Raw genomic sequence first — 26,879 nt, forward strand, 5'->3', positions numbered from 1 at the left:
AAGACCAGACTTCTTTCTTTTAAAAAGAGTTTATTTAGAAAGTATCATAGTGTAAACAAATTGTACCACTTTGATTTTCTTTTAAAACAAGACTCATGATGCAAAGATGAATCCACTCATGAGGATTGTGCTTCTCTAGAAAGTGGGGAGTTTTTTTTAAAGAACATCTGTGGACCATACATGATTAATAAAGATTTCCTTTAAGGCAGAGGCTGGCCGGCATCCTGCTGTTGTTGTCTGCCGTGGACAGCGGACGGGGGTCTTGTTTCTAAGGTCCTTAACCACCAGGCACTTTGTGCCGAGTGGCCACATCTCCTGAGCATGGGCGGTGGGGTCAAGGAGCAACTGATGGCGAAGACCCTCCAGGTACATACCTTAAGGGAGCCTAGTCCTACAGCTGCTGCTTCCCAAGGGTGAGGGGGGTAAACATGCTTCTTATTAACCAGGACGGCGTGAGTTACGAGGACGCCGGTGATGTGGCCTACTTCGGCCCTGCCTCCCTCCTTCTTGGACCCTGAGGTCAAGTTAATCCCACTCTTCGTACAGTAGAAGACTGACCTCCTCGAAGGCAGACGAAGTACAGGACACGGCCTCTAAAAGGACTGCTGAGTCTGAAGCTGCTTCTGGTTAGGGCTCCATCGTGGGGCTGCAGGGCTACCCAGACCTGGGAAAGCTCATCTAGTCCTCCTGCCCCAGGTGGCCAAGCCAACCAGAATCTTCCTAGGAGTTGTTAACAGAATAGTCGGGACAAGCCTTGTGGAACTTTCCACGTGAGACATCAAATCTTAAAGTTCACGTGGACTCTGGCTTCATGTTAACTAATGACATCTCTCACTCAGGAGGGACAGAAGTATCCCTTGAACAGTAATAAGCAATTGGTCAAGTATCAACACACACAAGACTATGGCATCAGCATTATCTTACTCAGGCACGCGTCAGGAGTACCACTGTTTTCATCATGGCTCACCACTCTCCGTGAGGGAGGTATCAACAGAGACAGAAGATCCAGGAGGGGCTGGGAAAGTGGCTCTTCCAGAGGCGACGGGGTTTTGTGTTTTAAATCTGCTCCAAGCTACGGACCAACCACGTTATTAACAAGTCAGCTGGGACCTTCAGATCAGAGCAACGCAATACCGCCACAAGGCAAGGCCACCTTTCCAGAACTTGTGCGCGGACGGTTCGAAAACTATGCATCGGATGATGCTTTCACCAAAATTACTGCAAAGCCAAAAACAGTCTGGCAATTGGAATTTCCTTGACTCTATTTTAGTCTCAAAGGAAACCATTTAGATTTCACCGAGAGAAGGTTAAAGGGGATGGATGGTAGCTTGCCACTGAAAATATTTAGTTTGCAAAGGGATCATGAGGTACACATTTACTTAGAGAAATTTAAGAAAGAATCTGTGGAGTGTGTTGGCTTAAAAAACACACACATGGAGAAGCTAGCGCAAGTTTAGTACGTTCGGGGCTGTGAGTCACCACCGCAAGGGACCGGGCAGCGGCCGCAGGACTGAGCTCCCGCCCAGGGCCAGGCCGGAGACGCTTCCAGCCGAGCTCACAGTTCATCCTTCGCCTGGCGCAGGACAAAGTGGTGCAAGGAGTCCAGGTCTCGGCCCCCGTTGTGCTCGCTGACTTTTTTCCCTCCGCGGAAAAGCAGCAATGTGGGATAACCTCGTACCTTAAAAAAAAAAAAACGAAAACAAAAATTTGAAAACCAGCCCAAAGTGCTTCTTAAATAAAATCAGAAAAGATCCTAGAGTTGTGTCCAGGGAAGTCTATAGTCAAATTTTCAGAACGTACAGACCATCAAAAAAGTAAAATACCTAAGAGTTCAGAAAGCAGAGCCTTGGGGCTCTTTATTCACTTTCCAACCCAAACCTACTTTCAAGATTAGCATCAAGGAGTGACTTCACCCTAAAGTGGAGTCTCAGCCTTTCACGCGCATATGGTCGCCTGGGGAGCTGGTGTGGACGGAGGGGCCTGAGGCTGCATTTCCAACAAGCTCCCTGGCGACACCAGCGCGCTCTGCGGTCCGTGCTGAGTAGCAGCAAGAGCCTCACGGACACACACTTGTCAGCTACAGCACACCTCTTTTCTCCTTAAAAATTTTTAAAGCACCCAAAAAAAAAAATAATTTAAAAAAATGACTGGGATCTTCTAGTAAGTAGATGACGTCTGTGCTACATACATCTATTCTGATAAACTCCAGAGGCCTCAAAAATGTTTTAAGAAAAACACCACAAATGGAAAAATATAAATTGCAAATCTTCTAGGCTATTCGATGGTGCTAATAGCTTGGAAAGAAGGCAACAGTTACATAAAGAACCCAAGCCCCAAGCCTGGCCCATTGGTGTGGCCCTCTCGGGGAAGTGTAGGGTCAAATACCTCCTGCACTGAGCGCTGCCTTGTGTCTGTGTGTGCGATGAAGGCTACAAGCCAGCTGAGTGTTCAGCCAAGGAGAATGGCCGCGCAGGTGGCGCCCTGCCCTCAAGCTCAGAGTCTCAGGCACTGCCAGCCTTTCGCCCAGGTAGCAAGGCCTGAAAACCCCCTCTGAACTGTGTGCGCTCACAGAAGACACAGACGACAGCCTTTCGAGAGAGCAGCTCTTTTGCTTCTCAAATGGAAAAAAAAAAAATCCCCAAAGGACACAAAAAACTCTTTGTCGAGAGGATGAGTTATCTTGGTTGAGTCCACAATACCAAATTACAGCTCCACTTGAGATCCGCCCCCAATTCTGTCCCCATGAGTTTCCATCCATGTGGACCCACCGAGTACTTGCTGCAGATGTTCCGTTCTGCAGTGCAGTCCAACTCGGCGATCTTGACCTCCGCCAAGCCAGGGAATTCCTTTTTAGAGAGTTCCTCCCAGGTAGGAGCCAGGTTCTTACAATGCCCGCACCTGGGGACAGAAGAGCGACAGCTTTGTTGAGGTCCCGTCAAGTTCACCCGCCTGCATTTCACTGCCCAGCCTGTTTCTTCTGTAGGAAGCAGCCGACAGCTGCCTAGAAGTTTATTAAACCGGCAGGTTCTCCCGCGGGGTGCGCTGACCTTCCCCCCTCTTGCACCTGCCCCTCCTCTCCCATCCCAAACACGGAATTCAAACCCAAGCCAGAGCAGACTTTCCGATAACCTGACTGATAGCAACAAGATGGTCTGAAAACAGCTTCAGCTTTGAAACCATCTCTATGATACGGTAAACTGGGGGCTCCCTGGTTTTTGCATGCACCGTGAGCAGGAGGAGACGGGCAGGAAACAAAACAGAAGACGCCAAACACTTTTTTAAAAATCACCTGAATGCCAAAACAGATTATATTTCTTATGGTCTTAAATGTTCAAAAGAACTTCAAAGCTTCCCTGAAGCTTCCGGGATGTGGTGTGAGCACTGAGGCCACTAAGTTTTGTTCAAACTCTCCTTGCACCTGTTACTACACCCCCTTCCTGACCATCTTCCCCTCTGTGACCTGCTCCCCTTCAGTGAAAGGGGCTCTTCTGTCCTTGTACGTGATCTAGACAGCTTTAGGTTTTTTTTAAAAAATGGAAAATACATGATAGTTTTAAAGGCATTATTTACTAGTGATGCTACTCTTTAAGAATCAAACCTGCGCAAGTCCTACAGGTCACTCGTTAACTTTCCATCTCTGCTGTTACTGTATCTCATGAATACGCAGAATGAAACAAAGTGAGGAGCGAAAATGGCGCGCGTGCATGCGTGCGTGCGTGCGTGTGTGTGCGCGCGCTGAAACAGGATCTCTCTCTCCTCAGCACTATTTTTCCAAATGGGCTGTTTCAAGACAAAGCGTTCTCCCCGTTGTGCAGCTGAGGAAACTGGGTTCAAAGGACTTAAAGGGCATCCAAAGCCGCAGTGGTTCACGCCACATCCTGGAACCTATCGTCTTCCCGCCAATCCCGGCTGCCGTGGTCTCGGGCTCCAAGCAGCCCATCTCTGCTCTGGTCCCCGAGGGCCACGGGCCACGAAGGTCGGGTGACTGACACACGGCATGGCTCTGACGGAAAGCTGAGCGCTACTCGATTTCTCTACAACATCCAGAGAGACTGAGGGGGCAAAGCTATTAATACCTCATGATGTTCACGGTGTTTTTAACCCCAGAAGCCATCTATTTGGAAAAGTGCCCAGAGACCACAAAACTTCAGTGTTATGTGGCCACGATAAGTCGTCTCCATTTTTGTTTTCTCCAGAGCAGACTGAACTTTAAGTTAACCTCATTCTCTATAACTTTATGAATACCACCAAACTTTAACATATATGACGATAACATTTCCTTTTTCCCTATAGCATAACTACATGTAAATGCAGTATCTGCCCAACACTGAGTCCAGAGGGTTGGCCTATGAGCTGAAAAATAGGATGTGACTCAAGTGCACGAGGACAAAGTTTCTAATTCAACAGCCACTTACCATGGGGCATAAAACTTGACGAAGGTTATGCCTTCTGCGATGGTATCATCGAAGTTCTTTTCCGTCAATGCCAACACAGTGCCCTTGGGGGAGGGAAAAGCCACAATTCAAATACACCACGTAGAGCAGAGCGGGGGTCATGCTTTGGGATCGCAGAAATACAAGTCCGTCATCTTTTAAAATGCTGTGGTGATGTGTGCTCCGAGGCCACACACAAATACCTACACAACTCACTTTTCACAAGCTCCACAAAAGGGCAGTGACTCATCATCACCGGTCCCACGGTCCTGAGCCCAGGAGACGCTGCGTGGAGGGGACAGGACACGTCCAGCGTTCTGTCCCCAGCCAGCCCAGGCAGGTTCAGGTGCAGCCACTGTCTCCAGGGCTCTGGGTGGGCAGGGCCCAAGCGTGCGCCTCCCGGGCTTGGAGCCTCAGACACTGACCAAAGTCCAAGCTGACCGGCCTCCCTAAAGTCTGTACACACTGCTTTCCCCATCAACTCTATCGCTCTCATCCTACAGATTCATAATTATCTTCTCTATGTGATAGAAGGACCTTAGTCACACAAGCATAGGCAATATGTGCTTTACAGATAACAGGCTGCTTTCCATTTTTAAATTCAAAGTAAATGTGAAAACTGCTCATTTGAACTCAGGTTGGAGAATTCAGGGCAAAGGTGCCACAGGACAGTCTGCTCTAAAGCGATTCTATCTTGAAGGCTCTTCACAGAATTACGTCTATGTGTTTCTCCATAAACGGATCTGTGATCCTCTCGTGAGAATATGGATGATGGGGACTTTCCTGGTGGTCCAGTGGTTAAGAATCCGCCTTCCAATTCAGGGGAACGTGGGTTCGAGCCCTGGGCGGGGAACTAAGATCCCACACGCTGCGGGGCAACTGAGGCCACACGTTCCAGAGCCCGCGCGACACAACTACCGAGCCCGCACGCCGTAAGGGAAGATCCTGCGTGCCTCAATGAAGACCCGATGCAGCCAAATAAACAAATTATTAAAAAAAAAAAAAAAAAAGAATATGGATGATGTGTCACGTGGCAAAGTGTACCAGGGCTGCCCCACTCGAGTCCAGCGCCAAGTACCATGTGCCTGGGACCAGGACGCAGGGGGGCTAAGGGGGCCATCCAGACGCTGCCACCTTTATGTCCAGAAACACGACACCTCGCTCACTGAGAGGCCCGCTTAGTGCTGGAAAACCTTATTATAAATAGAAACCCTTCTGGGTTTGACAAAAACATCCACAGTATGTAATTATACTAGATGTGGGGTGACCTTTATAACCACCATGACACACGCTCCCTTGACACGTGGTCCCTTAACTACGAAATCGTTTACTTCTTAAACCCAAACTTCAACTTTTAACTAACACCCACGCAGTCCCCAACCTACAAGAGTCCCACTAGGGGCCGGGCCTGGGGGCGGAGGCCCATCACAGCCCCACCCTGGGAGGACGGGGTAGGCGGCTGCTGGTTTTTCCAAGCCTGATGCCCGGGCGCTGGGCGTGACGGCCCCAGCGAGTCGCGATCGCTCCTGTAAAGGCTGGGGCTGGACAGTCACCGGGGAGGCTTCCTCCCCAGGACCAGGGCCGCCCTGCCCGCTGTCCCGGCTAAGAGCCTGACGTGCCGTGGAGTGTAGTTGTGTGAACTGAAGCATCAACACAAGGATTCGGCTTTGGAAATAAATTGACAAACAGGCCTTACGGTTCTCAGCTAGGAAATCCGAGCACTGGTTTCCTGGGAAAACACTATTTTGACTCCCCCGAATCATCTCATCTTCACCCACGGCTTCGGCATCGGTTTCTACCCACGGGAGCGGAGGCGGGAACCTCCCCGTCTAGACAGGCATCCGGCTTCAGCTCCGGACTCTTACCTGTCGCCACCTGCAGACCGCCACAGCCCTGGAACCAACACCTTGAAAATGGACCCACCCCCTCCCTCCCAACCCGGTCCTCATCTCACGCCTGGGACGCGCGTCCAGCCCGTCTCTCCCTCCCCTCCCCGATCCCGACTGCGCAGGGGGAGCTGGAACCCCTGCCCGCCGTCCCCGCCTCCTTCCTCTCCAGATACAGCGGTTTCTGTCTTGTCCACACAGGCTGCGGCCAGCTGGCTTCCTTAAAGTCCACATCGGCTCCAAGCCCTCCACTGGCTCCCTGCAGACCTGAGACCCCCGGCTGGCGGACAAGGCCCTCCGGAGGCCAGCTGCCGGCTCCCTCCGCGTCCCGCACGGTGCCCTCGGCCTCCTCGCACCCTCTTCACTCCCGCCAGCAGGCGGCCTTCCCCACGGCTCTCCAGCGGACACCGGCTCACCCTCACCCGTCTGGTGGCGCTCCCTGCCTCCCCGCCCCGCCCGCGCCGCAGCGCCGACATCTTCGCGTGTCTCCCCCTCCCACCCCCCCACTCTTCACAAGCAGAAAACGACCTTATTCGCTTTGTGTCCTGGCGGCCTAGGACAGTGGCTGGAACGCGACAAGGGCTTGATAAACGCAGAACCAACAAACGTGGAACCTTACACTCTCTGAATATATGAAGAGGACACCTCGATAAGTCAGCGATCGTCTGGACGAATGAAATATCCTACAGTGATTTGCCTCTGACATTCCAACGCGCAGAGTCTTTCTGCCGCAGCTCTTTCAGGGGCCTTTACCACCTTGACTGCAGCAAGTTATGGACACGAACAGAACGGGCCCAAGAGGCAACAGCCCAGCTTTCACAGCAAATACCTTCAAGTTAGTGAGTGCTGAATCAAAGGGAAGAACTGTCCAGAAACGTTGACACCAAATGCTCGCAGGATCCTTTGTCTCACACCCACTCCAGGTTCTTTAAAGGGAAGCTCTGTCTACGCTCACCCCCTAACAAGCATGTAAAAGGAGTTCAAGGAAACGCTGTGTTGGCAAGTGGACCCCAGCCCCCCCACCCCGTGAATGACTGCGTGCTGTGCCCGCGCCGTCGCTGGGAGGCGGGAGCTGACCGTGCACCCACCTGGTCGGCCGCGGGCTCGGCGGCCAGCACGGGGGCCTCCGAGGGCTGGATGGGCTCCGGGGCACCCCGCTCCGTGCTCTGCAGCTGCGATGCCACGTACTCCCTCAGCGACTCCAGATCCCGCTTCCCCTTGTACTGATCAACCTGTCCGGGACACGGGCCACACGGAGACACGTCAGGGCTGTGAATCCCCGACCCTCCACCTGCCCACGCGCGACCCGCCCCCATCGGACGTCTCTGTCTGGGTGTCCCGGCTCTGGGGTGTCTGCTGCTCAAATGAGAAGGCAAAGCATAGGTGATCAACCGCAGTCTGGCTCTGGGCAAAGAACTTTACAGCGCCTTCCTTCTGCAGAGCTAAGGGTTTCCAAAGTCTGGGCGCTGCCCATCGGCCAGGGACGAAGCCGGCGTAAGAGCCTTACCAAGAGCAAGCGCTGACCCCTCTCAAAGGTTGTAATCAGAGCAGTTACCCTAGGACCGTCGATTCGGCTTATTCTAGAGTTAACCCGAGCCAGCTGAGATGCTTCGGGAGTGCATGACGCCTGATGGTTTCTTTCAACCACCCAGGCCTTACCAACAAAGAGAAAGACATTCTCGCTCCGTGATGCGTATTCCTTTAAACCAGTGCCCAAACAATCTGTGCTGGCAACGCGCCACCCCTGTTAAACCACTCAGCCGTGGTTAAGACACACATCTTGTCTCAACACTTAGACCTGAAGACGTACCTTTTTGCCATCTCGGAACCAGAGGAGAGCAGGATAACCTCGGACCTGGTTTCCTGAACAGAGTTCATAGTGCTGTGTGCAATCAACCTAGAAACAGAGATCACGCGGCCAGTCAGTTTCTCCGTGAGCCTTCCTGGTAAATGGGCTCTTGGACACTCAGTACTTTTTCAAAGAAAGAAAATTTCTAAAACTCCCCATCTGTAGCATCTCCGCCAGCAAGTTGCAGCTTTTGGAGAGACTTTACCCCAAAATACACCTGAGCTTAGGGAGCAGAGTGATGGGATTTACTTTAGAGACATGATTTCTTTTCACTCAAAAATGCCAGTTTTTGGGGAGCAGTAGTTTACCCTGAGTAGGTTAGCAGATGGAGAAAGGGAGCCTAGCCTGACATCTGGAGAAGGGGCCGGCCAGCTGTCGTGGACAGAGACCCACGCCAGTCACAAAGCTAGCTCAGAAACGTATTCTCAGGTTCAGGAGTTTTAAATACGAGTATTTGGAATATAATAAAGATAAAACTGAAAAGATGTCAAATTAAGTGTTTAACACACAACAGTGAAAAATTCATTTAACAACCATTACAATTTCCTAGGCATCTGCTCTGTGCCCAGCGTCATGCTCAGCATTTTACCGTCACCCTCACGACCGCCCCACAGTTAGAGCTCGTCTTGGTTTTGCAAAGGGGGAGACTGAGGTGTGGAGAAGCTGCTCGAGGGTGGCCGGCCAGGTCTGTCCGAATCCCACGTTTATGCTTTTGGCTATCTCACTGTGCTGGGCACATCATCTTACTAACTACAGTTCCTGAACACGCAGCATTACTTCTGTATACAAATCAGCCCCAGGCAAAGTAGAAAATGAGCTTTTTATAAAAGCAATTCAGGCAGGGTGTCTGGTAGGCGCTGGGGGATGGGCAGATTAAAAGTGCTTGAAGGCCCGGAAGCTGCTCTAGATATTTCCCGAAAACCCAGTTGTCAGGCATCACTTCTGGCTTCCCTACGTGAAGCGGGAAAGAATTCCAGGCAGCAGGGCAAGCCAGGGCTCCCCACGGGCGGGTCTTCTCCACGCAGGCTGCACACAGGGTGTGAGCGCAGAGCCGAAGGTCCTTTTAGGAAAGAGCTCTTGGGTGATTTCGAATGTGGATGGTCTCCAAGTACGTCCAGTGAACGTTCTCTAAGGCTCTGCCCCATATCTTTGCAGAAAGGGCTCTGGGGCTGCCAATTCAGAATTGGCCATTGCTTCAAAATAAACAAAGGAGCCAAAGCCATAATTTATCTCTAGACTGTGGAAAAGCCAGCACGCTCGAAACCAGGCTGCCATCTGTGAAGGTGAAATGAATTATCAAGTGGCACGCTAAATGGAATTAATAAATCAAGTTTGCGACTTTGTGCACAGAATGAATAATGGGCTACTCAGCTAATTAATCCAGCCAAAGGCGGTCTATTTCCGGTTTCATAAGGGCTTTCACTTACCTCGCCAATCTTGACCGCTTCGGAATGTTCAAGGCCCAGAGCCAGCTGCTCCCAGGTCGGAGCCAGAGCTTTGCAGTGGCCACACCACGGGGCGAAGAACTTGATAAAGTGGTCTCCTTCGGGGGCGGGGGAGGAAGGCAGGGGAAGGGAGAGGGAGTGTGATTTACATCCACCCAACTAGAGCGTGAATGGAAGCATCTCACCTTTGTCCTCCTGCAAAGCTCAGTTCAGGATGAACCCTTGAACTGGTAAAAAGTGACTCCCCATCAAATATGTCTCTATCCATGAGTTCGTAACGATCCTTAAAAACTAATCTGTCATCTTTGGAGGACAATAGGGACCCAACTCATTATTTGGAAAACGGGCAATAAAGGGAAAGAATCAGGCACTTAGCCTGTCTTTCCCACGTGAACTGCACCGCCGGACAACCAAGTGATAAACGAGGGCAAGTGTCTCTTTTGCTGTAAAAATGAAGAAGGGATGCTTGGATTACAGCAGCAGGCTTTGCATCCCTCGTGAGTTACGGCTCTAGGCGGTGACGGACGAGGCCACTGACATCACAGACTTCCCAGCTATGCAGTCTTGCTCACACCCCCCAAAACATCAAACAGAAAGTGATAAAGTCCCTAGATTCAACGGCCAACTCACAGGGAACAGAGACAGCAGGGTGACGTGGGCAGGGCAACTGTACTCCACACCATGAAGCAAGCGGCGGTTTCCCTAGAGTCAGGGCAGTGCCTTTTGGGGGGCGGGGCACGGGAAGCGAGCAGTCTTCTGTCTTGTGCTGGGTGACCGCTCTATGACCATTCACTACACCCTACACTGTTTTCTGTATCTGGGTTTTATTTCACAATAAGATAGAAGATCCAAAAAGACTGAATGTCACTCCCTTGGCTAGGAAAAAAACAAGCCTCACAACATCATGATTTAGGCACTGAAAACTTTTATCTCGGCTCTTCTACCTTGACCAGCCTAGGGCCAAAACGGTGTCAGGCTGAGACCAAACCGAAATCAGGCTGTGGCCAGGGAGAGGACCAACCAACGGACGCTGACGTGTGACTCAGGCTCGGAGTCGGACTCTGCCATGGCAACGCTCACGGCGGCACCTTGTCCCCGCGGCAATGATGCGTTCGCGGGAAATGGGGAAAAACTTGCTTCAAAATCAATACTGTAAATCCACTACACTCCAATTAAGAAATTTAAATAAAAACATTTTAAATATACATGAGCAGCTGATCTGCAAGACTGAGACCACGTCTCCAGACAGGTGTGTCGCTACTTTGTGCTGTGAGGTGGAGACAGGAGGTCCAGGGCCTCCTGGAGCATCAAGAGGAGCTGAGTCAGGGCGGGGCCGCACTGCTCTCCGAGGAGAGACCCTCATGCCAGCAGCACGAGGCCGCGGCGTGTGGGGACACGGCCCCTTGGCGGGCGACTTGCTCAGGGAGGGTCAGGGCTGGGCTTCGGACGGCGGTCCGTCACGGGGTGGCTCCGGGAGCGCATCCTGCAGGGAGCCCAAGCCCGTCTCAAATTAGAGCGGCTCCCCTTAGGATAGAAGCCCTGTCAGAGCATCTGTACCAATGAACTAGCCGCCTTTAATTAAAAACGGCTGAAAGCATCACAACAAGCGATGTCAGACCTTAAACGGGGTGTATTTCAACTCCCAGCAAGCAGGAAGTTTCAGGGCCCGACACAATTTTATGCCCTTTTAAGAGCGTTTCCAACCCCGTCTCCCAGGAGGATTTCTCTCCATGACAGCATCTGAGAGGGGAGGTCAGCAAGGAGGCTGAATTCACTTTCAAGCCCTTCACTGCGGAGCCAACGCTTCCGAACGCGTGAAGAAAGGCCTTATACATTATTCACATTAGAAACCGTACTCAGGTCATTCTGACATTTAGGAGACTATTTTCAAAAAATGAGATTTGGTATCAAAAAATATTTTAAGTGTAAAGAACACCTACGCTGATTCGATTCGTGTGTAACAATGGTCCCAATAAATTCTGGTTTAAACAGGTAAGAGAAACCTTTGTTTCTGCCTCAGGTCAATAAGCACATGATTAACATTAACATAAACACATTCTTCTCCAAGGACGCAATGTCCAGCCAGTACACAAGTAGGTGCACCCACTCACCATCAGTGAGCTTTCCACACCTGAGGCTTTAGCTTAGTATTAGAACTGGCCTGTCCCTAAGGACAGAGACAAAAGGAGAAATCGTCTCCGAGAGGAAGAGCATTCAACACTGATGTCAAAAACAAAACAAAACAAACAAACAAAAAAACACACTGATGTCATCGGGGTTGGGGGAGAGAAGCTCTCGACAAGCGCCACCCATGCTGCGACCCACGAGCCCTCAAGCGGCAAGAGGAAAAGCCAGGCCCCCCAGGAGGATGGCCCGGGCAGGGGTGCCCAGAGGTGCAGACCCGGCGCGCCCGCCCGCCTACCTTGTGCCACGTGCGCCTCAAAGTTGCTGGCCGAGAGCTCGTACAGGCCCTGCTTGAGCTCGGGGGCTTGGGGCGGCCCCACCTCGGGCTCCGGCGTCTGGTGGGAAGAGACGGAACAAGAGTCACTGGGTGTGTGTGTGTGTGAAGACCCAGTGGAGCCCATGGAGGCTTCTGTCTGGAACCTTCTATGCTCTCCTCCCTCCCCTGCCACCTTGAGGCTTCGAGGGACGCTGCTGTGTTGAGGTGGCGCCCCGGGCAAGAAGCGACTTTGTCACCCTCGGCAAATGCTCGAGGACCGATGCTCCAGGCAGCGGGGTGACGGCCTCCCTGCCCCAACCTGTCCTTTGCTGTCCCCAAACCCTACCCAACAGAGCAGACAAACTGAAGGATGGGCCACCCCAAACCAGCACCCTGTCCCATCCTTTGAAACATGACCTGAGACGTCTTGTAGAATACAGAAGGAAGCAGCCCCCAAAGACACAGAGGGAGCAAAAGGGACACAACAGGGAACAGAAAACCATCAGAGAACAGGAGGGCCCGGCCATCCTTTACACAAACATAAGAAAACCTGTGAAGGAAGGTAAAACTCTGAAGGGCTGATAAAAGAGAAAAGGTGACGAGAAAGAAAATTCAGGTGGATGGAAGGCAGCAAAGAGAAAACCACAGGGCAAACATGGGCTGCACTTTTAAGCAAAAATATAGTTCATGGGGCTAAGTTTGGGACAGAAACACACAGTGAATGGACAAGAAGTGGCGTTTCTCCAGTACCTGGCAGACACCAGTGTGACAACTAATTACTAACCACTCTACCACACCATTCGAAATGTCTCAATTGTTTAGGCCGACACAGCCACGGCCTGCAGGCAGAGGTGAAGAGAAGACCACTGAATCCCCACTGTGCTATAGACACGTGGGTGTGTATTACTCAGTTTTTATCTAGCGGTCCATATTTCTATTAAAAAGAATATCTAAGTTAAGTCTTTAAAAGCTTTCAAAGTGCTGACAGCTCAAAGCTGGGCAGTAAAGCACCATGAAGTTTTCTTTTCCACTGCTGGCTTGACAAAACTTTCAAAGTGCTAAGTACCCAGACAAAAGGATGCCCAAGAGTGATGGCTAAGTGAACAGTCAGTTAAGTTCCAATAACGTGAAACAAAAGACTATATGTCACCCTGTATAAAATGTTCAAAGGGCTTGCAGTAGTAAAATGTCCATTTATGGTACCAAAGGAGCACGTCCCTTGGTGGCACGCAGGGATGGCCATTCTGGGAACACCACAGTGTATCACAGAATGGGCACCCTCCCCTCTCCCCGGGCTGGTGACAATGTGGGCTTACAGAGTCAAGAAAGCAATCTGGCAGTATTCATCAGGAGCCATAAAAGTGGTCTTGCTTTTTTATTTTTTGCCTTGCAATTTTATGTCTGGGAATATATTCTAAAAAGTCACTCCAAAGTAGAAAATAAAAAACGTCCTTTACAAAGATAAAAATGTTTCTTATAGCATTTCTGATGACAGAAAAATTATACATAACCTAAATATCCATGGACAGAGAAGAGCTGAATTATGGCAAATCCATGTGATAAAGATGATTCAACTATATAAAAAGATCGTTAATGAAATGAACCATGTTTATTTGATTATGACTGTTTAAGGAAAAAATACAGAAGGAAACACGGAAATATTAAAATTGGGGTAAAATTTAAGAAATGGCAGGTTTTCTTTTCTTTGACTTCCTTTAATACTGCCATAATGCTAGGAAGGAAAAATCTAAATTTATCCTGTTTAAAGATGAAAATGTATATATTAAGTTATTTAGATATAAATACAGATGGAGAAGTTTTTAAAAAGTTTTTGCTTATAAGGCAAAATTCATATTGAAAAGAATTTCGGTTTGCAATATGAAGTGTGAATATTTGAACTTTTCTATAAGGCGGCACCCTGTCATCATTTCTAGCAATGATCTGAGACCCCCCACTGCTCTGAGACACAAAGATATGGCCAGTGGGTAACTGAGGTCTCAGGTGGGGAGGGGTGGGTTCCGTGTGGCCACGCCCCCAGGGTGCCCCCCTGAGGATGGCGATGTGAGCCTCAGCCCGGCTGCCGCGTCCCCAGCCTGTGCTTGGGGCTCCGCTCCCCAGAAAGACGTTCGGCTCCTGAGATGAAGTCTTTCTGCCACCCTGACACTGGCGGATGGTTTCTTGAATAAAGTCATCATAGAAGACTGGCTTTTTGCTGAAAAGTTTACTTTAAATGTTTTTGGAGACCATGAACTCCCCTTCAAAACTGGCTTCCTCCCCTCAGAGGACATTTCCACAAAAAAAAAAAAAAAAAAAACTTGAAGTTTAAATGTATGTGAAAGTTACACCTGCTCCTCCAGCTTTCTTGCCATGACAGAGATGCAAATTTACTCTCTGCGAGGTTTGTGGTTTTCCCTGTTCCCTAAAATTAGACACGTCTCTCTGGTCAACACTTATTCAATACCGTATGCCGACATTCTTCTCCATGTGGTTCTAAACTTTTAAAAATGTGAGGTAAAGTAGCACTTGGGAAGCAGCTGGGTTTCTGATTAGCTGTGACCTCTACACAGAATCTGGGGGACAGCTGAAGGACCACACCCTGGAAGATGACACCGACAGCATCAGGGCCCCCAAAAGACCCCTGGAGCACAGACAACCTTCAGGTCAGGGAACGCCTACCTGATGCAATACCCCAGTCTAGTCCAGTGTTGAACTGGAAATTCCATTCAAAGACTTCAGATGCTCTTAATATTTCATCAGAAACGTACAGCAATGGGAACACTGGCCATCTCTCTATCCCCGTCAAAATACAGCTCAGCCTCTGTGGGCCTGAGCATTCAGCATTAATCCGAAAGCACCACACACGAAGGGACACTTAACTGCAGGGCTCACGATGGTAGTGATTTGTAACAAAATTAAGACTCCTAACATCAGCTGGAGGAGGATTACAGGTTTTTCTTCGTTAACACTCTACATATAACTATGTCTTTAAAAAATATCTCAGTAACACAACATTGTAAATCAACTATACTTCAATTAAAAAAAAAATCTCAGAAATCATACAGTTTCCACAATTTCCTGATATTATCCTCAGAGCGGGGAAGGCCATTAAGACGCGGAGAGCATGAAGGGTACTGAATTCTGCTGTCAGCAGAGCCACTTAGGGCCGTGGGGCTGAGGGCGAGAAGGAGAGGGAAAGTCACACTGTGGGTACCGCCCTCGGGAGCGAGGTCCCGGGGGAGGAAGGGCGAGGCCCTGGCCCTGACCCTGGGTGGCCACGAGTCCATCTCGGGTGCTGAGGAATTACTGTGAGCTGAATTACATGTGAAGGGGGCACAGAGGGTACGTTAAAAAGTAGCAAGTCCTCATCTGTGGGCTGCCTCCTGAAATATTTACAAATGACACTGACTGTGCAGCCAAACACGGGGCGGGGAAGCAGGGGAGACAAAATAAGGCCCACAAAATGGGAACCACTGTCGCAGCTCGGGCGGGCCCGCGGGGCCATCTTCCCTACCCTCCTGCCCATCGTCCAGTAGACTCTTCTTTCTACTCTGGTGCCTGTTTGAACTTCTCCATGACAAAGAGTTGTTAAAAGTTCATCTTTTCCCACTTACATAAGGTACTTAGAGGAGCCAAATTCACAGAGGCAGAAAGTAGAGTGCTGGGCGCCAGGGACTGCGGAGGGGGACGGGGAGTTGGTGTTTAATGGGGACAGGGTTCCCCTTCGGGAAGGCGGAAAATTTCTGTGCATGGATGGTGGTGACGCTGGCACCACGTTCTGAATGTATTTATACCACTGAATTGTATGCTGAAAAATAGTTAACAGGGCAAATTTTATAGTGTGTGTATGTTATCACAATAAAAACTGAGAAGAAAAGTGAATCTTTACTTATGATAAAAGTTGCTTTAAGATGGTACTTAAACTGGCCTCTTGACTACCCCAAAAACATAGGAAGAAAGAGGGGGCGGCTTTGTGTGCACTCACGGGGGGCTCCTCGTTCAGTGTCTGCAGCATCCAGTTTTCCAGGGCCTGAAAATCCCGGGGACCCTGGTACTTCACAGCTTCTTGGCCAGGCCTGAAAAACTTCAAGCTGAAAGAGTAACAGAGGATTAGGTGCAGTAGATTTTAAAGCACTTCAAACCACCCTGAGCAGGGAGCAAACTCGGTTAGTGGAACGATCATAAACATGAGGTGTCTGCAGCCAGCACACGCCTGCCCGTCTCTGATAATACTTGGAAGAGAAAGGAATGTTCTAGGCGATAACATATTCACTTAATCCTGAACTTTTAGAAGTTTCTTATATTATTCTTGAAAAACAAAACCGGGGTGAACACATCAGGCCATGAGTTAAACCCCAAGCTACGAGGGCTCAGGTGTGCAGAACTCTCTAGCTTTCCCCTGCCCCATATTTGTTATCCTTCCTCGGCTTCAGTAGTTTTTATGTTCTGCATTTTGAAAAACAACTTACAACTTATAGTAGAAATAGCATTGTTCTGCAGTAAATGTATTTCCAGGATACACTGTCAGCTATTCAACTCTTACAACGCGTGACTATCCAGCTACTGGGAGAGTTCAAGTTTCCAACTATAAGGACAACCTTGACATTGGTTGATACGCCCCATTCACTTGCCCCCAGAGAAGGAATCTTTTCTATCTTCCACACATACTAGGTATCTGCAGACACAGCAAGGAGCTCTGCCTTTGGAGGGGAGCAAAGACATCACCAGAGGCTGAGATGAACACGTCCAGACCCTGCGTCACTCCACTGGTGACGGGACAACACGGTCTAGATAAAACTTAACAGAAGGCATCAAGGAATGGGGGAAGGGGAGGGAATAATTCTTCTACTGACAGAATTAATAGAAGGTGGCAGGATGGAGGGGGAAATATGGCTACTGACAGGAAACACAGGCTAGCATTCAGGGGCGAGCCTACTCATCTAAAACACCCCTAACGCTTCCTGGCACATACGTGGGTTTTGTTAGGAGATGCCCAATGCACAGTGTCAGAGTGCGAGAAGTTAAGATACGCAGAAATCAAACTGTGGGTTTGGATAGCTAGTCCCACAAAGGTCTTAAAATGAAGTTTCACACCAAACAAGAAAACCAACACACTGGCTGTAGAAGGCATTCAGGTGAAAATGGGCTTACTGGCCTCACCCAGAAGCTCAGATCCTGTGATGGGCTAGGGGACATCCCAATGTGTCTCCAATGAAGAATATATGTCCCCTTCCCTAGCAGCTTATACTCATATAACCATCACAAAAAGACACAATCTAACTCGATTTGGCCAGTATGTCCCTTCCTTCATGATGTTTAACATTTCAAGCGACCCCAAAGCAGGCTCTCAGACTGTGAACACCCGCATCCACCACCTTGAGATGCTCTGGAAACGTAAGCTGTGCCCACAAAGGACTAGAGGCGGCTACTGTCCCTCTCCACTCCCTCCCTCTCTCCCCAGTGCCTCCCTCCACCAAAGCGCTTCCGGATGGAAACGAGTGGATCCTCAAAACATCAGAAAGGAATAAAGACGCAGACGTAGAGAATGGACTTGAGGACACGGGGAGGGGGCAGGGTAAGCTGGGACGAAGTGAGAGAGTGCCATGGACATATATACCCTACCAAATGTAAAATAGATAGCTAGTGGGAAGCAGCCGCATAGCACAGGGAGATCAGCTCAGCGCTTTGTGACGACCTAGAGGGGTGGGATAGGGAGGGTGGGAGGGAGACGCAAGAGGGAGGAGATATGGGGATATATGTATATGTATAGCTGACTCGCTTTGTTATACAGCAGAAACTAACACACCACTGTAAAGCAATTATACTCCAATAAAGATGTTAAAAAAGAAAGAAAATCTGAAGACTTAAATATTAATTGTAACAATAAACCTATATAAGAATTTTTAAAAAATCAGAAATCAGACCAGGCGTTGTTGAACCCATCCTCCATTTCTTTGCTAAGGTTAAAATGCAGTAAAACCTAATCTGTGACTTTTTCCTCATGTGGTGTACACTGAGCGAAGCAAAACTGATTTTTAAAATCTCTTCCTGTTGTTGGATTAAAAATCTTTCTAACCAGCTCAAGTCTGAGATTCGGGTTAAGTTCATAGAGCCTAGGGAGGGCACAGCTTCCCTCACGGGGCATCTGACTTCATTCTCACTGTAGATGGAGATGAAGGCAGCAATGCAGAGCGGGCCATGGGGTTCATGCCCCAAGTACAGCCCCAAACTCTTTTGCTGTTACCAAACCTCCACATAGGCACTTGTTTTCCTGGTGATCTGTTCCTCAGTCAAGGAGACTGCGGGGGAAAAGATCCACATTGCTGGGTCTCTCTGGAAAACGGCATGATGGAAGTTCTACTACTATAGATGAGATGGTGTTATGGGTCAAATTGTGTCCCCAAAAAGATTTGCTGAAGTCCTAACCCACGCTACCATGGAATGTGACCTTATTTAGAAATAGGATTTGCATAGAGGCAATCAAGTTAAAATGCGGTCATGAAGGTGGGCCCTGATCCAGTAGGTATAGAAAGGGGAAATTCAGACACAGAGAGAGACATGCAAACGGCAGAAGGCCAAGTTAAGAAGAAGGACTGGGGTGATGTTTCTACAAGTCAAGGAACACCAAAGACTGCCCTCCAACCACCAGGAGCCAGGAAGAGGCAAGGAAGGACCCCTGACAGGTTCCAGAGGCAGCACGGCGCTGCTGATGCCTTGATTTCGGGCTTCTGGCCTCCGGAACCGCGAGAGAATACGTTTCTATTCTGTTCAGTGGCACTCTGCATGGCAGCCCTAGGGAACCTCCTTCAGCCCTGCCCCTGCCAGCGTTTTCCCAGATGATAAAGATTCTTTAGTGGCCCAACAGGAAGACCTCAAAACATCTTCCCGAGCACAGGCAGCCTTCTCCAGGGACCTGGGAACCCAAACTCCCTCCCTCTCCAATCCTTTACTCCAGTTAAAGGTGACAGGGGAGGGATGACATAAAAGCTAATGTGCTGACACCCCGCCCCGCAACCCGCCTCGGCATTTACATCACCCTCTGATTCAGGCCTCGAAACATCCCTCGAAGTAAAAGCTCACACAGGTACATCTATGAATGCCCTAAGGCCACTACATTTTATGCAGCGTGCCCCTACCTCCTGCATTCTGTGAAAAAAATCTGTTCCCGGGCTGTGACGGTCACGAGGTTCCTTCCCGAACCACGTAGTGGGAGCTCATTGTATTGTATAGTTCTTTCTAACAACACAAAACCAATGCATGGTTTTCTCGGGGAGACCATATCTTCTAAAACACAAATCAGGACACCTGATCCAACATGGATCTTTCAGCATCTGCGAACAGCATCTGTGGAGTAACTCATGCTGCAGCCAGGGAGCTCGTGTGACTGGGTGCAGGCGGGACCCTCAACTCTCTCCCTGACACTTGTCCTCTCAGCCCTATGACTGGTCCTGTTTCACCTTCCCTATGGAGTGGTTTACGGCGCACAGAGCCACAGGGCCACACACAGCCGGCTGTTTAAGAGTGGACACCACGGCCACCCATCTCTGTTGCTCCTGCGCCTTGAAAGTAACAGGCTCTCAACAGGTAACTGGTCCCACTTCCCACTGGCTGCTTCCTTGGGATGCTCTTCATACAAGCAGAGTTTACTTTAAAGGCAACGCAGCAGAGCACAGGACAGTGATGCCAACAGGTAGGTACGTAGAGCAGGAAATTTTGTCTCTTTTGCTCTGATTTGATGTACCCTTGAGTTACTGCGCTCACACTAGCAAGCAGTCACCAAAGACCAAGAGTTCCAGAGCCCTTTATGGAAATGCCAAATCTCCAAAGGTTAGAGGAAACCTTAACATTATTGGGTATGTTCAGATCGGTATCTACACACATGTTATTACACACGGCAATGTTATGGGGGGGTGGGTGTCAGCATCCTACTTCAGACTCAGAGGTTGAGGAACGTGCGTGGCCAGAGCTGCAGGATAAGTAGACGGTAGAGCTGGGGTCCAAACCGTGGCATCCAGGTTCCAGCCCAGAGCTCCTGCCATTTTCCATGCGGCCTCTCAAGTTTGAAGATCAGCTCGGGTTTCCCATAGGATTGACTTCATTTGTCAATCTGAACAAATATTTTGGGACCTGCAGTGCCCAACCCCTCCCCCATCCTTCTGGAAACAGCATCTTCCCTTTCTTGGAGAAGTGCTCTTCACTCCACCAGTAAATGTTGAGTCTGAACGGGGCTGCCGTCTTCCGACAAGATCCTGCCTCTCGGGTCACAAAGATGGTTTCTGGAATGAACACTCCATCCAAGCTGGGCCAGTCGGCGAAGGGCCCAAGTCCACCATGGCAACAGAGAGATGCGAGCGGGGAGTCACCTCAAGGGGTGGGAGGGCAGAAAGACAGACCTCCGAACCCATGGAGCCGAGTCTCAGAGGCTCCCCCCAACAGCCTTCAAATTAGCTCCCTCTTTTGTTCATTAAGCCAGTTTCAATTTCTGTTCTTAAAACCAAAAAACTATTTTAACTGTCAAGGAAGTAGGTAGCAAGTATCACTTGTCAGAACGGCTGCACCTTCTTTCCAACAAAAACAGCCTGTGTGCTAGTCACGTGGGAAATAACTCTAGAAAGGAGGCTTAAGAATTAACAGAGTGACCAAAAATTCAGACGAAAATTCATGACAGTCGGTGCTCATCGTGTAAACGTGCATGTGAACGTCAAACGTGACAGGACCTCATGGAGGATGCCGTTTTTGTCTGGTAGACACGTTCTTTTATAAACAGGAAAACTCAACTGATTAATGAAAGGCTTTTCCCAAACAAAGTAAAAAAAAGGCACCTAACACACACACAGTGTAAACATAACCTTTCCCTAACAACAGGGAATGCCTGCTCAAAGTCGGCATCTCCTCACTCCTCAGAACTACAAAGAAGGTGCCAAAAGTTTAGCTTGAACTTTCTTGGCCGAACGCGGCTGGCAAAAAGCCGAGGAAGACCTGGCGGATACAGGATGCGCGCGCCCGTCACTTACGTGGGGTACCCGCGCACGCCCTGGGTGGAGCACAAGTCCGAGTCGGCTGTGCAGTCGACCTTGGCCACGTACACCTTGGCGTCCTCCATGCTGTTGTACTTGTCTCCCAGGTCGTTCCAGGTAGGCTGCAGCCGCTGGCAGTGTCCACACCTGTAGCAAGGCGACAGTAACAAGCACGCTGAGCGCCGGGGTCAGAGGGTGCCTGACCCACCCCCTCAGCCGTCCCCTAGGGCAGCGGGGCTCTCTGATCCAACCCCTTCTTCACGCTGCAGTGGAGACGGAGCCGGACAGCTCACAGTGTCTGCAGAACCTTGCTCCCCTGCTTAAACCCTCCGGAGAGACCCCGCGTTGTTCGCAGCGTGAAATCAAAACTTAGCTAGGCGCTGTGCCCGATCCCCCTCGATCTGGCCCTGCTGACCTCCCACCTGACCTCTGTGCCTCCTCCCCTTGCTGCTCACCGCTGCGCCATGCTGCTGAGTTTCCAGGCTGCTGAAAGGGCCGTAGCTTGGCCGGGCCCTAGGAATCAGCACACTCTTGTCTCTGACACTTCCTCCCTAAACCCACCTGGCTCATTCCTATTTGTTCAGTTTGGGTGTCACTTCCTCCAGGAAGTCAGCCCTGACTCCCAGGCTGTGTGCTGTCCACTCTCTTCTCCCTCTTCTGGAGAGCGCCCTCGCTCCGCCTCTGTGGCAGTGGCTCAGCACTTTCCCTCGCCATGGCTCCTTTACGGCCAGGTCTCCTCTACCATGTAACCGAGTCTCTCCAAATGCAAGGCGGCCTCGAAATGAAATCAGTTCTGCATTCTCTCCAGTGAGAAGCATAAAAAAAGCTTATGGCCACCCCAAACTTCTAAATTTGATATACGCAAACATACACTTATAATATTCATTGTATGAATTTAACTATACACAAACATTATGGCATGTGGGGGTCTTTTCCCCATTCACCTGGTAAGTGTGTATTCATGATGTCTATGATGTAACTACTTGCTGTATTGCTTTCTAAAGTGTGGTGAGAACACCCAACACTTAATAACTGAGTTCATCCTCAAAATAATTTCTCAATAAAATCAGTGTTAAATCTCCTTGCCTCTTTTCTTTTCTGACAGATGACCTCACCAGGAAGCACCTAAAGGAAGCACTGGAAAATGCTGCTTCAAGCTAACCTGTCTTCCCTAAGCACTTTCTTGGCCAGAGAAGAGAATCCCGCTTTATAAGAGGTTCAAATAGAATAGGAATCCCTCTTTTCTGGAAGACAGTTGTGAGGGAAAACCCCTGCTAGATTTACGTATATATGGTACAAGAAGACAAGCGTCACCCTTTCTACAACTGCCCCCAGTGTCTGGCACGTACTCAGCGCTTGGCAATCGCTTGGTGATGGATCCATGGGTGCCGTGCAGTTGGCACGTCTGGGTTTGGACCCCTGGGGCTACAGCACGAACCTCTGAGCCAGCAGCTGCATTCAGAGGCAGTTTGTGGTCACATAACAGAGCAAAGCCACCTGGTCCTTTCGAGGAGGCGGCTCCAACCTTGACCTCATTGTCACCAGATTCAATGTGACCTGAAAACTGGCCATAGAGAAGCTATTACCTGATGCTGGCACAAGATCTACGGCAGTAGGACAACCCTGCCTCTGCCCAGGTCAGAGCAAATACACACAGATCAATGTTTTCTTTAGCTCCTGCCCCCAAATCACACGTGGGCTCCCAACATTCCAGAAACTGAAATGGAAAGAGGAGGGGCAGCCCACAGTGTATTCCATCTGAGCTCCAATCTGCTCTTAAAGTCTAACTTTTAAATGTTGTCATAGAAACCCACACATCTCTATTTAAACATTTCACAGTAGACTATTAAGAAGCAAACAAAAACTTTAAAAGTTACTTTTTCTGGGAGCATCCACCTAAAAGTCTATAAGCCACACACAATGAAACACTACATTACTTTAAGGAATGTACTTAATACCAAGTGCCCGGTCCTCTCCCTCACTCAGCCCAGGACTGGCAGGTGAGTATTACAGAGACTCCAAAATTAAAACTCCACTGGCACTGCACGGACCTACGATGTCTACATGTCAGTTTTTCTTTAAAATATAAGGAAAAAAATCCATGGGCAGATTTATTCCACAAAAATAGGCTTCACTTAAGTAGTGTATTTAATTGGAATAGCTACTCTGAGAATACCCTTCACAAAGTAACTATCGATATCCATTATTTTACACTACAAAGTATTTTCTATACCACTGGTAGTTCTAAAAATTCAACTCTTGGTTCTTGGGAACTGGAAACACAATTCATCTATGGGACAGCTCTGACCCAGACCAAAAGTGCTGATTTAACTCCAAATGAACTGAAATACAGTCGTCATCTGAACATGGGGAGGAAGACAAAAAGTTTCCTCCAACTTTCACCAGCACATTTTCTGAACAGGCCGTTTTTCTTGGGCATCTTCTCCCTATTCTTTCCTGCATCCCCTTCCCACATCTCAAGGAGCCTCCTCCGCTCTGGGGGAGATTGCCAAATTCTGCAGTAAAGCCTGCAAAGGGCCTTGGGCCCGAAGACTGGCTGTCTGCTCCGCCCACGGAGGACCCCCTTCAGCGGGCATCTAGGCCCTAGGAGGAAGGCACTCAAGTCCCTGTGCCCCTGCGAATGACGGGAAGGCTTTCTGTAGGACAACCCACAGGGCAGGTGTCTCTGGGTTTGGCACCGAGGCCACACCAAAGCCCCCCCCCAGGCCGCCGAGAACCACGGCGAGGGGGACCGGCTGCTCAACGTAGTGACTTTTCCCACCTCACACTTTGCAGACGACCAGGCCCCAAGAGAGCAGAGAGGAGCAGATGCCAGAGGACGGCCTTGGGTCCGGGGCCAGTGGCTCCCGTCACCGCGAGCACAGCTCCCCACCGCCCCGGGGCTGCGGACGGGCCCCCAGAACCCGCACTGCTCTCCACCCCCCGGGGGAGCGCAGGAACCCTCTTCTGCCTGGGCCACCCCTTCCCGCAGGGTGGGAAATCACGCCTTGTGAGTCCCTGTGTTTCAATTAAATCCGCAGGCCGGAGGTCTGCCGTGCGGCGAGCGAACCGCCTCCGAAGTCCAAGTGTGCACGCCGGGCGCCTGGTCGCCGGGGCGACCGCACGTGGCCTCCGGGTCCCGGCGCACCGCAGGCCGCTGCCTCCGGCCGGCGCAGAAATTTGGGGCCGGGGGACGGACGGGTTCTGAGCTCCCAGAGGCCCCGAAGGGCGACGACCCCTTCCCCTCCCCCGGTGCGGGGATCGGAGGAGGGGGCGCGGGAGCCGGAGCCGCGGCCTTTTCCGGCTCGGCCCTCGGGGACCGCCCCCTCCTGCTCCACCCCGGCCCTCGCGCCACGTCAGCCGCGAGCGCCCGGCGCGTGCCGCCCCCCGGCCCGGAAGACCCTCAGCCCCTCGCCGGGCGCCCCCAGGCCGCGGCCCCGTGCCCCCCGCGGGGCCCGGGCCCGACCCGCGCCCGCGGAGCCCGAGGCGGGCGGTGCGGCCAGTTACCAGGGCGCGAAGAACATGACGAAGTGCGCGGCGCTGTGGATGCCGTGCGTGAACATGTCGGCCGTGTACAGGTACTTGGCGTGCGGGTCCTCCCCGTCCCCGCCGTCGGCCGCGGGGAGCCCGTCCGCCGCCGCCCCCGGCTCCTGGGCCCAGGCGCCCCCGCGCCCGCCGCCGGCGTCCAGCAGCAGCAGCAGCAGCAGCAGAGGCGCGGCCGGCGCCAGGGCCCGGGGCCGCGGCGAGAGGAGGCTTCCAGCGCGCGCAGACATCACGGCTGGCTGGGCGCGCTCTCGCCGCGGCCGCCGGTTACCTCCGCGCCGCCCGCCCCGCCCCGGAGAGGCCCCGCCCTCGCCCCGCCCCTCCCGGCGCGCGCCCGCGCTCCGGCGGAGGCTGGGCCCGCGCGCGCACGGAGTGCTGGCTGGGAGCCCGCGGAAGGAGGGGGTCCGGGCCCCCGACAGCCTTCCGTGCCCGGCCTCCAGCACTTCCCGGGACGGCTTGGGTTACTCCCGCGGGGCGCTGCGCCTCCCCAAACCCAGGCTCTGCCCGCTCTGGCCTGGAGCGGGGCTGAGTGTTGGAGCGCCGGGAGGCCACAGAGGGGGATGTCAGCCTCGGTTCATCTCAACGTACACAAAGACCCCTGGGATTTCAGGCAAAAGGAAGAAAGAGCTGCTGTCAGCAGAATTCAGGAAACTGAGCAGAATGGGCGGGGTTTACACCTGAATGAGTCAAATTCTTGGCTGGACCTCAACTGTGATTCTGGGCCTGAGCTCAGGGACGTGATGAAAACCCGCTTAACAAGAGAAACCCTTGCGGGTGTGCCCTGCCCTGCCTTACCTTGAGGGTGAGAAGGAGAAAAGCTCAAAGCGCCCTCTTAGACACTAATCCCGCAGGGCTCCTCCTCCAAAAAGGCCTGGCTGGCGTCCTATGGTGCCCTAACTCCCCAACTGCATCAAGGCTATAAAGACACGCCTACTCTGGCTGCACTGCCTCCCGTGTAAAGACTGCGAGGCTTCCCCAGGTGTGAATCGTGTGAATCGGGCACCTCACAGTTCACATCTGCAGGCGCACGCCTGATTGCACGTGGTAATTGAAGGTTAGGCCCCGCCCTAGGAATCGGAAGCTAAATCAGGAGACTCATTGGGTGGCTTCCTGAGATCCTGCTTGTCCTTGATTTATCCTCAGTCTGGGAAATCCCAGGCAGTGACTGCTGGCACGGCAGGGGAAGCGCCCAGTGATTCACCTGTCATTACACTGCTCCGGCCACTACTCACCCTTCAACCAAGGTTTGCCAAATACCAAGTCATCAATTTCCCCTCAAAACCGATTCTCCCAACCAGTTACACTCAACACATGGGAATCGTCTCCCAATTACTCCCTCCTTTCCCTTATCTCCAACAATTCAAGCCAAATACCATTTCTTTCCACCATTCTCAGTGCTCATACCCTGATCAGACCTTAATCCTGGCCTGTGCAGTAGCCTTCTAACGGCCTCTTTCATTCACGAGGCTGGAAAGTTAACTTTCCCAAAGCCTGCCTTTGACCATGACAGTTTGCTGTGAACACCCTCCCCCAGCCCCCACCTACAGGGTAAAACACAGAGTCCCCAGACTGCCGCTCAAGGCCCTTAGCTATGTGATTCCACGTGCTCTGTCCCGTGAAACTCACTCACCACTGGAAGCCCAGGGATCCTCTCCAAAAATCCAGTATTAGCCAGACTCCCATCCCAATGTGCCTCCAACCTCAGACCTCCCAACTCTTCCACCAAAGCATTAGCACACATTCTTAGCGTATCAGCTACTTTCCGTATCTTAATACAAACATGGAAACACGGGAGCCCTCGCAAGTGTTAGATATTTGTCTTTCACACCTTGACTCCCTCCGAGTTGGGAAGAAAAGCTGGGCTTCCTTGCTCGCATCGCTCCTTCCACACCCTCTCTCCTCCTTCCTCCAGCAAACCACCAGCTCCCTTTCCACGGATGCCATTGAACAGGGCACCCATCGCTCTTCCGGTTCCGGTCATCCACCCACTTCTAGCATCTAACTTCTTCCGGGTCGCTCCCCACTCCCCGTTCACTGAAGATTTTGGTTCCTGTCTCACAGTATTCCTGGCCACCTCTTTCCTGTTTTCATTCTCACTCTATACTTAACACCTGGCCAGGGTCTCTCATCAGGCCTGAGAGGTGGTTGTTTCCCACTCTGTTTTCTTCAGCATCCAGGTGGATGACCCATCTCTCTGTCCCCCAGTGACTCCCTCCCCAAGGGAAACCCCAGAACTTGTCATCACCTAAATCTGCACTGTCCCCAAAAT

General features: G+C 51.1%; 1 protein-coding gene across 2 annotated transcripts; it reads right to left on the reverse strand.

Moving 5' to 3' along the window:
• Positions 1–13: 13 nt before the first annotated feature.
• Positions 14–24,864, reverse strand: TXNDC5 (thioredoxin domain containing 5). Of its 2 annotated transcripts, none has more exons than XM_036869059.1 (10): positions 24,575–24,864; positions 21,065–21,214; positions 16,036–16,141; positions 12,036–12,132; positions 9,596–9,711; positions 8,130–8,216; positions 7,408–7,551; positions 4,416–4,498; positions 2,769–2,898; positions 14–1,678 (listed from the first exon to the last, which is right to left on the reverse strand). In XM_036869059.1, the coding sequence occupies exons 1-10, from the start codon at positions 24,838–24,840 to the stop codon at positions 1,556–1,558; spliced, it is 1,302 nt and encodes a 433-aa protein (XP_036724954.1). In that variant the 5' UTR covers positions 24,841–24,864; the 3' UTR covers positions 14–1,555. The 2 variants fall into 2 exon arrangements, with proteins under 2 accessions (XP_036724954.1, XP_036724955.1); XM_036869060.1 differs by lacking the exon at positions 24,575–24,864 and adding an exon at positions 22,417–22,441.
• Positions 24,865–26,879: the final 2,015 nt, after the last annotated feature.

Source organism: Balaenoptera musculus, chromosome 11, assembly GCF_009873245.2.
Source record: "Balaenoptera musculus isolate JJ_BM4_2016_0621 chromosome 11, mBalMus1.pri.v3, whole genome shotgun sequence".
Lineage (NCBI taxonomy): Eukaryota > Metazoa > Chordata > Mammalia > Artiodactyla > Balaenopteridae > Balaenoptera > Balaenoptera musculus.

Excerpts from the sequence above, each read along its gene's own strand:
- TXNDC5 (XM_036869059.1), bottom strand. The coding sequence starts at position 24,840 with ATGTCTGCGCGCGCTGGAAGCCTCCTCTCGCCGCGGCCCCGGGCCCTG. Across the intron at positions 8,217-9,595 it reads AAGCGGTCAAGATTGGCGAG|GTTGATTGCACACAGCACTA; the intron begins GTAAGTGAAAGC and ends CTCTGTTTCTAG. Across the intron at positions 7,552-8,129 it reads GGTTCCGAGATGGCAAAAAG|GTTGATCAGTACAAGGGGAA; the intron begins GTACGTCTTCAG and ends TGTCCCGGACAG.